This window comes from Suncus etruscus, chromosome 8 (genome assembly GCF_024139225.1).
Source record: "Suncus etruscus isolate mSunEtr1 chromosome 8, mSunEtr1.pri.cur, whole genome shotgun sequence".
Taxonomy (NCBI): Eukaryota; Metazoa; Chordata; class Mammalia; order Eulipotyphla; family Soricidae; genus Suncus; species Suncus etruscus.
Genome location: NC_064855.1, coordinates 46078577 through 46088978, shown reverse-complemented (window position 1 = coordinate 46088978; position 10402 = coordinate 46078577). Strand labels below are relative to the sequence as shown.

Sequence of the window (10402 nt, the reverse complement as noted above, 5' to 3'; positions counted from 1 at the left end):
GTTTTTCTTTTAATGCTGGTTTTCAGTCTGTAAAGGTTTTTAACTGTTGTTTATCTGTGAAGCCATGTATACTTCCTTCAAACCTGAAAGTGAGTTTTGCTGGGTGCAGTATTCTAGGCGAAGCATTTATTTCATTGAGTTTTGTCACTATGTCCAACCACTGACTTCTGGCCTTGAGTGTTCTGGTGACAGGTCTGCTGTAAATCTCAAGGATTCTCCCTTGAATGTAATTTCCCTTTTTGATCTTGCTGCTTTCAGTATTCTGTCTCTATCTGTGGGGTTCGTCATTGTGACTAGGATGTGTCTTGGAATGTTTTACCTGGGGTCTCTTTTAGTTGGTACTCTTAGGGCATGCAGGATTTTGTTTCATGTATTCTCTAGCTCTGGTAGTTTCACTTTAATGATGTCCTTGACTGTTGATTCTTCCTGGAGATTTTTTCCTGGGTCTCTGGGACTCCAATGATTCTTAAATTGTCTGTTGATCTTATCATAGAATTCTATTTTCATCTGTTCACATTCTTTAACTAATTTTTCTATTGTCTGATCATTTGCTTTAAGGCTTTTTTCCAGTCTCTTCTACTGTATGGAATTGTCATGCATCTCATCTTCCAGCACACTAATTCTATCCTCAGCTGCTGTTTCCCTGTTAGAGAGCTTATCTATTTTGCCTGACAATTTGTCTACTGAGTTTTTTAGACCTGTTATTTGATCTGTTATTTCAGTTTGGTGTTTTCTAATTTCTGTCTTCATATTTTCTTGGTTCTTATTAGTGTTCTATTAAACTCAATCTATGCTTTCTTTTAGTTCTGTGAACATACTTCAGATTTCTTTTCTAAACTCCATATCTGAGAAATTAGCTAAGTGGTTGGTCGTTTTGGGGTTATCATAGTTACCATCTTCATTCTCTGTTCCTGATGCTAGCTTGCCTTGTTTCCCCATTGTCACACTTGTATTGTGGTTTTTTTCTACATGTTGTGGTGATTGATATTCATTGGCTGTCCAGTCTGCCTGCTCTCCTGCCTGGGCCTAAGACCTGATCTAGCATGGCTTCATCACTGGATGCACCCCCTATTCCTGAGAGGTGAGTCATCCTGCCCAAAAATGTTGCTGTTTACCACAATATGAATCTACTTATTTCACATTTAGTGAAATAAGATAGAGGAAAACAAACACAGACATGTGTGATATACTGATAGAATACAAATGATTTAACTTAGCAAACCAAACTTTTAGGGTATTAAACCAAATTGTGGTTGCAAAAAAGATAAAAGTGTATAATGAAAAATTAACATTGAACTGTTTGTTGTGGCCTTAGTGTTGCATTATTTTATGTTAATTTATAATACATATGCAAACTAAAATTGATATAATGATTTGATGTGTTTTAGTCACTCCAATAGAAATTGATACTTTAGTAAATGAGTGGGCTGGAGCAATAGTATCCCCTGGTTTTGCATGTAGGTAAGGTGTTTACTTTACATGTAGCTGACTCAGTTTTGATCCCAGGCATCCTATATGGTTTCCAGAGCACCATCAGGAATGATCCCTGAGCGCACTCAGGAGTAGCTCTGAGAATTACTGATCCAAAACCTCGAAGAAGAAGAAGAAGAAGAAGAAGAAGAAGAAGAAGAAGAAGAAGAAGAAGAAGAAGAAGAAGAAGAAGAAGAAGAAGAAGAAGAAGAAGAAGAAGAAAAGGGGGAGGAGGAGGATAGGAGGAAGAGAAGAGGAGGAAGAGGAGAAGGAGGAGGAGAAGAAGAAGAGGAGGAAGAGGAGAAGAGGAGGGAAGGGAGGAGGAGGAGGAGGAGAAGGAGGAGGAGCAGAAGAAGAAGAAGAAGAAGAAGAAGAAGAAGAAGAAGAAGAAAAGAAGAAGAGAGAAGAAAAGAAAAGAAGAGAAGAAGAAGAAGAAGAAGAAGAAGAAGAAAAGGAGGAGAAGGATAGGAGGAAGAGAAGAGGAGGAGGAGAAGGAGGAGGAGAAGGAGAAGAAGAGGAGGAAGAGGAGAAGAGGAGGAAAGGGAGGAGGAGGAGGAGAAGGAGGAGGAGCAGAAGAAGAAGAGAAGAAGAAAAGAGAAGAAGAGAAGAGAAGAAGAAAAGAAGAAAAGAAGAAGAAGAAGAAGAAGAAGAAGAAGAAGAAGAAGAAGAAGAAGAAGAAGAAGAAGAAGAAGAAGAAGAAGAAGAAGAAGAAGAAGAAGAAGAAGAAGAAGAAGAAGAAATAATAATAATACATGATTGGGGCTAGAGAGATAGCACAGTGTTAAGCCTTGCACACAGCCAACCCAGGAGATGGTGGTTAGATTCCCAAATGGTCCTGAGCTTACCAGGGGCAAATTTCTGAGCCCAGGGCTAGGAGTAACCCCTTAGTGCCATCAGGTGTAAACCCCCCCCCACCAAAAAAAACAGTTTAAAAATATCACATAAGGGCCCGGAACAATAACACAGCAGTAGAGCATTTGCCTTGCATGTGGCCAACCCCGACGGGCCTCAGTTAGATTCTTGGCATCCCATATGGTCCCCTGAGCCTGCCAGGAACAAAAGCGACTTCTGAACGTAGAGCCAGGAGTAATTCCCTGAGCCAGGAGTAACCCCAGGATGTGGCCCAAAACCAAATAAAAATCACATAAGGTTTTTGTCATTTTATTTATACACCATGGTTTACAAAGTTGTTCATAATACAGTTATTCAGCCATTCAGTATTCCAGCACCAATTCCAACACCATTGTCACCTTTCCTCCATCATTGTCCCCAGATCCTCACACCCCTTTCCCCGAGTTTCCTCCCTTTACAGGCACAACAAAATTTATTTTATATTGCTGATTAGAACAAAAGAGTTAAATTATAAAAAAATAGTTTTTTAAAGAAATTGTGAAAATGACAACTATGTTTGTTGCTAGTTGAGGCTTCTATTGTTTATGCTTTTGAACATGGTGAGCTTCTATGCCACTTTTCCATCTAATTTGTTGTGCTCTACTGAGCTGTCTGAATTATAGAATGTAGAGATGTTGTGTGACAGCATATATGGCTGCACAGTCCAGGAGCTCCAGGATCTGTAGAATTAGAACAGTTTTCAGCCCATGACCCCCCCCCCCCAACGAGGGAATCCTGGAGTTTCAGCTCAAAGACCAGTGTACATGTAAGTTTTATCTGCTTAGCTTACTGTTTCTTCTGAGATTAGTCCTGTGAAGGTTATTAGCTGTGAAGCTGTGCCATTTACATAGCTGTGGCTTTGGGTGTCCCAGTTATGATACTATTGAGAATTAGAAACAAAAGTAATTCTCTTTAAGCAGTTGGCACTAAAAAGTTCCTTCTGCATAAAGTTTAGTATTGTAAAACCAGGCAGAACTTCAGCCTGGGCCATCAGCTAGGTCAAGGAAATGATATTCATGTGGAAGGTTTTTCCCTCTTGACTTAGAGAGCTACTTGCCTTGAGTATCATGATGAAATACTTGCAGACCTGACCCTGTAACTGAATGTACCATGTTCTCCAATTCAGCTGTGGATAAAAGGAATTCCATCACTGGAAGCTCTAGCCTGGCTCCCCTTTAGAATTGAGCTGTTTGTCAATTGGCTTGGACTTTTGGCCACATCAATCACCCTCCAGACTATGGTCTTTGTGCTCAAGACTCCCAGTATGACTCAAGTTGAATCACTACAAATCTAACCTCACTCTGGGAAGTGACTTTACAAACAAATCTTATTAAACATGGCCAGGTAGAGATTTGTGAAGCCATCTATTTATTTGTCTCTTGTTTGTTTGTTTAACCAATATTGGAGCATTGAGAATGGGCCTGGCATTATCCTGGGCTCTGACAATGAGTTACAGCACATTTTGAACTACATGAGATGATGAGTGGGGAATGATGCTAGCATTCAGCAATACTCACCAACTCCATGATAGGTGGGAAAGCAGTGGTGAGGTCAGCAAGGTTCTTCAGGAAGTCTTTTGCAGGAAGGATAATGCAGTTTTGATTGAGTAGAGAAATATGGTTGTTTTATTTTGTTTTCATTACTCTGTCACTATTTTACCTCAGTAAATCTTTGGGAATTTTTTAATTATATTTTTAGTTTTCATTAAGGTGTTGTTGGTTTGTATAATGATACATGTTTTGAGAATACAATTTTTCACCTCATAGAGGAAAAGAAGTCACCAAATCAAACCCACTTGTAAGTATCAATATTTTTCCACCACAATGCACTGTAAAACACCACACACACACACACACACACACACACACATGCACACACACACACACACCATAAAACTCACACCTACTTTTTCTCATAATGTATTGTTTTGCAAGATACTAATTTGTGTTACTAGTTTGTGTTATTGAGTGTCTGCTAAGTGCCAGTCTGTGAACTTGGCTCAGGAAAGACACAACAAAGAGGATAAGAGCATTCAGAAACTGATCATGTGTTGACAATTTAGTTGTGAGGGATGACACAAACTAATAAATATCTTTACACTGTAGTATGTTTTGGGCTTGTGCCTGAGTGTTATGGGAGATCGAGAACAACGTATGATCATCTGAAATTAAGAAAGATTTCCTGGAAAAAACAGGGATACAGTTGTTTCTTCTGTTTCCCTGTTTAGTGTTAGTTATTGTCTCGGTAATAAAGTAAAAAAAATTACACCTGGAGCTGTATAGCAGAGCATAAGCTATAAGTCAAATCTGTTCACCAGAGATAATTACACCTTGCATTTTGGTGAACTCCTTTTCAGATGTATGCGTGTGTAAGGGTTGTGTATGTTTTATTAATTAAGGATATTTGTTTTTTATTTTTAGTAATATTTTTATTTAAGCACCTTGATTACAAATATAATTGTAGTTGGGTATCAGTTATATAAAGAATGCACAGCCCTCACCACTGCAACATTCCCACCACCAGGATATTTGTTTATTATTTGCATAAGAATAGTGCATGTTTATTAATTATTTAATTGTAGCAACACCCCATATTTTAAAAACTCAATTAATAGACTAAATGTTTCTGCATTTTATTTTAGAAAACATCAACATGATCATAAGAAAGCAATAAAAGCCAAGGAAGGACAAAATGGATCTGTCCCACACCTCTGGGGCACAGCTACATTCAAGAAACCAAGCTGCTATTTTATTCCAAGCAAAGCAAGATTAACTTCAGCTGGCAAGCCTAGATGGCCATTAGATTTACAGCTATTGAAAGAGGAACTGCATTCTTGAAAGAATTGAGTTATGATGACATCTAGATATTGATTAGATTAAAGCACCAACCCTGTATTCAGCACAGAATTAGGGAATGAGCAACAGAGGGGAGATAGTGGTGGTGATCGTCTTTATGTAGTTTTTAAAGTCACTTCCGAAAAAAAGGATGAGGTAGTAGTTGAAAATGCCAGCCAGGGACATGAGAAACAGGAACAGGATGATGCGTTTCCCAAATATATAGCCAGGTGTACTGGAAAAGAAGAAAAGGAAAAATTATGGAAGCAGCACAAATGATGCCATTTTAAGAACAACTAAAAAAAAGTTATCTCTGAGATACACGGGGTTTAAATTTTAGTTCCTTCAACTCAAGAATGCTCCATTTACTCCATATGAAGAATATAAGTGTCTGAGCTATTATTAGTTATTGAATATTTTTCAAAACCAAGCAAAATAAGTCTGGACCTCAAAACCTATAAACCACAGGGTTTGGCTATGGGGATTTGCTATGGCTCCTTCTGCATCCCAGTTCCTTAAGGGCATCAAGTTCTGCTAGGTATCAGGTATTCTGATTGGGCATTCAAAACCCCATCAACTCCTTCAGACCCTTTTCAGCTGCTTCCCTTGGAGAGGCGTCTGGAAGCGTCACACTGGTAGCTCTGTGTATAATGCAAGCCTTTAAGTATCTCAATGTGAGAAATGATGGCTTAAATGAGCCAATAAGGCTGGTAGAAGCTAAAAGGTACTCTGGCATCCAAGGGTAAAATCTATTCTCCCAAGGCTGCCAGAGAATAACTCATGTTCACACTAATGAGAGCTGGGCCCCCAGCAACGGGAGACAGGCTTTTAAGTGAATGGAGGGAAAGAGACTTGAGTACATTCATATTCTCCTCTGAAAGCCTCTAAATCCTAAACTGCTTAGGCAGCTCATCAGCCGGGGTCAGGAGGCATTTCCCCAGTGATATGTGACCGCCTGGTGCACAGAGCCCACTAACTTCCCCTGCCTCCTATACTTCACTTAGGCCATCTCTGCAGGCACAGCCTCTTTGGAAAGCCAGACAAAAGGCTCTTTAAGGTTGTAAGCAAAGACCCAAAGGAAGGGACCTTTTTGCCAAGGACAGCCAGCTCAGCTAAACAGGTGAGCTATGCTAAACAGGTGAGCTAAAGCTACTTCAGGCAGTCTTCAAGCAGAATTCAGTATCCACAGATTTGATAATAAACATTTGAACTTTTTGAAAGGAATCCCCAAAAATCAGAATGTAAAGCCAAAGTTTCCTATGTCAAGAATTTGGAAATCGGGGCCAGAGAGACAGCATGAAGGTAAGGTGTTTGTCTCACATGCAGAAGGACAGTGGTTTGAATCCTGGCATCCTATATGATCCCCTGAGCCTGCCAAAAGCGATTTCTGAGCGTAGAGCCAGGAGTAACCCCTGAGCGCTGCCGGGTGTGACCCCAAAACAAAAAACAAACAAACAAACAAAAGTCTAACCCCTGAATGCTGCCAGGTGTGGCCCAAAACAAAACAAAATAAAGAATTTGGAAATCAAAGATTATCAATCTCAATCAAACTCAAAGTAGACCAGCAAGGCAGCCCTGTCAAACACAAAACACAGGAATTCAGACCTGAGGCCCCTCTTTGTAAGTGGGTCTGTGTTTAGACATGAAAAGTACAGGTGACACCTTTATTGCTTTCTGGGTTTGTTGTTGTTTTTTTTTTTGTTTTGTTTTGTTTTTTTTGTGATTTGTTTTGGCAGGATATTGAGGGCTACACCTGGTGATGCTCAGGGTTAATCCCCACTCTATATTCAGGTACTAAACTCCTAGCAGTTCTTAGGGACTCTATAGGATGCCCGGGGTTAAACCTGGTTCAGTTGCATGCATGGCAATTGCCCTATCTGCTGTACTATCACTCCTGCTCCTGACTCTTCCTGAACAGCCTGTTCCAGTCCTTGGCTTCCCATTCACTGACTCATTTATGAGTGAGGCATGCTAACAACTCCTTACAGAGAGATTTATCTCTCAAAGGAGTGTTAGGGCCTATGTTTTAGGCAAATTTCTTGGTTGAAATTCTAATTGGTGGCACTTCAGCATGAGAGAAAGGATCTTTAAAGAGGCAGTTAAATGGAAAAGTGGTCATAGGGAGAATCATAATTCTCTCTCACTCTCTCTCTCTCTCTCTCTCTCTCTCACACACACACACACACACACACACACAGAGTCAGGTACAGAGACTAGACCATCACTTTTAGTCAAGGACTTAAAACAAAGGACATTTTTGTTTTAGATTTTCATCTCTGGAATGGAGGAAAGTACATTTCTATGATTTAAACCATCCCTATCTATGACAGTTGGTCATAATAGCACTGGAAAATAAATAGTTACCTGTTGATACTGATAAGAAAAGGCTGGGGGCTGGAGCAAGTAACACAACAGTAGGGCCTTGCACATGGCTGACCCAGGATGGAACTAGATTCGAATCTCGGCATCCCATATGGTCCCTTGAGCTTACCAGGAGTGATTTCTGAGTGCAGATTCAGGAGTAACCCAGGTGTGGCCAAAAAAAAAAAAAAAGAAAAGAAAAAGAAAAAAAAAACGGCATCCAAGAAAGAGTTGTTATTTTGCTAGAGGGCAGTGGGCTTGGAGAACATCAATTGGGAAAAGTCAAATCTAGACTTGATTCAGAATTATGATACCATGAATGATATCACCACATATGTTGATGACAGAAACAGACAAAGTAATTTTCAAAATTGTTTTAAAAGAGGCTCAAACTGGGGCCGGTGAGGTGGCACTAGAGGTAAGGTGTCTGGCTTGCAAGTGCTAGCCAAGGAAGGACCTCGGTACGATCCCCCAGTGTCTCATATGGTCCCCCCCAAGCCAGGGACAATTTCTGAGTGCTTAGCCAGGAGTAGCCCCTGAGCATCAAATGGGTGTGGCCCAAAAAAAAACAACAACAAAAAAAAGAGGCTCAAACTAAATCTGTAGTGCAGAATGAAAGAGCAGTGTGATTTAAAAAATGTGGGGCTCTTAGATCCAAGAAATATTTAAAGGACTCAATGCATAGCCCACACACATACAGAAAAATGGTCCCAAGGGACTGGAACTCCAGGTCCTGCAGGGCATGAAGAAAATGGTAAAGCAGAATCTGTCACCTGTAAAGCAAAGTGGGAATAGGGACTTCCAGTCCAGACATTTTATTTGAGGCCTTTTTAAATCTCTTAAACTCGGAGGTGGACAATGGCATTGGCAGGGGCACCTGCTGCCTGCAAATGAGACTCAAGGACTGCCGCAGGTAACTTAGAATGAGGCAGAAGTACATGGGCCTTACAAGTATGCTGATGCAGAACCTAACTTTGAATAAAAAAAGGCCTCTCAACTTATTTTGAAAGATGGATAAAATTAGGAAAGTCAAGTATTGTGCATAGTATCTGTAGGTTTTGATCTCTATGACTTGATTTCATTTTCAGAATTTCATTTCCTGTGAGGTACAAATAACCTATTTTCCAGATAGGGAAACTGACATTAGCCTGATTAGGGGTGGGTCTGTGAAAAACAACTAATCAGAAAGAGGCAGAGTGAAAATTCAAGCCCCATAAGTATATGGTCAAGAGGCCTGCTCTTTCATCAACTTCCTAAGGATTCCTTCAGATCATAAAGATTTGGGTTTTAGTATTGAAAACAATGTACCTACATGGACATAAAAGCTACACAGAAATATAGACATGTGTGTCAGAGCAATAGTACAGCAGGTAGGTCACTTGCCTTGCACACAGCCAACCCAGGCTCACTCCCCAACTTCTCATATGATCACTGGTACACCACCAGAAGAGATTCCTGAGTGCAGATCCAGGAGAAACCCCCAAACATTACCATGTATGACCCCAAAACGATAAAAATATATGTGTGTGCATAGATTTGCTCTTCATGCCCACATTCTTCCTTTAATATGTATCTTGCTTGCTTGTTTCTAAGTCTCTTCACTCGTTCTTCAAGCTCATGTTCTTGGTTCTCTTCCACTCACATCTTTATAAGTTTCATTCAATTTCAATAAAAACTACTTACCTTGCTTCTCATCTCCAATATACCTAACTTCCAGAAAGAAAAAATCTCTGTGCTGAGGGAAAGGAAATTCATCCAGGTGATTCAAATCACAGCAATATCTCACCATGAAGATGTATCAACTCTCCCCTATCTCTTGCAGAAATGGACCCAACATGTGGGCAGGAACAAGCTTATTGCTCCTTTTGGACTTTAAAATTGTCTTTTTCCATAAATAAATGCCATGTTAAATTTGGTAACTTCAGAGACAATGAAACCCTAAGTTCCATAAAATTACATTGTCATCTTCTTTTGTCTTTTATTATTTCTAATAAATTGGATCTTCCACACAAACTTTAGCAACCAATGAATAATCCTCATATGAAAGACATGAGCAGTTTCCAGTGAATCCAAAACTATGATGCTATCAAAATTATCTAATGAAGTCATTAGGATCTTCTTGGGCCCATCCCAGAGGTTGTGGTTCCATCTATTTAGGGTGGGGCCAAGCACTTCAGTTGGTTCTGGTGCAATTGCCTGGTGGGTTTCACGTTGAGAAACTCTAGCCTTTGTGATCTATTCACTAGCAGGTTCCAAAGAAGCAAGTGCTTCCTCAGACTGGTGCAATCACCCCATCATATTTACTTCACAGATAGTTCAAAGACTAAATTGTTGACCCTAACATATAGTGGCTGCATGCTTTCAGTTCTTTTAAAATATGTGCCCATTGTGACTTTTGTAGATTGATTTGTTTTGTTTTGTTTTCTTGGGGCCACACCCACCAATGTTCAGCTTATTCCTTGCTCTGCACTCAAGAATTACTCCCAGTGGTGCTTGATGTGGGAGATTTAAAAGATAATATTAAATGAGAGAAACTGAACCCAAGTGAACTGCATACAAAGCAAATGTCCTACCAGCTATACTATCACTCTGGCCCCCTATAGTTTATATATATATATATAGGTCCATGTCACTGACTCTAGAGAATGCCTAATTTTCCATCTAAAGACTGACACATTGTCATCATCTCAGTGACTCAGTACCTGGTTCCAGCAGGTGGCACTAATAATAATTTTTATCAGATAATTGCTTAGTGAATGAATGTGTGAGCCAATGAGGAGAGGAAGGGACAAGGAAAGCTCAGTTTTTGGGTTTTGAGGTTAACAAGTCTTTGGTTCTTTCATTGT

At 39.9% G+C, this 10402-nt stretch overlaps 1 protein-coding gene across 1 annotated transcript in view; it reads right to left on the bottom strand.

Annotated features, from left to right (window-relative positions):
* Positions 1–5267: 5267 nt before the first annotated feature.
* ALOX5AP (arachidonate 5-lipoxygenase activating protein) overlaps positions 5268–10402 on the bottom strand; it is a 28362-nt gene continuing 23227 nt past the window's right edge. The window contains exon 5 of the mRNA XM_049778881.1: positions 5268–5430. Within this exon, the coding sequence (XP_049634838.1) occupies positions 5268–5430 (163 nt within the window). The remainder of the gene's footprint in view (positions 5431–10402) is intronic.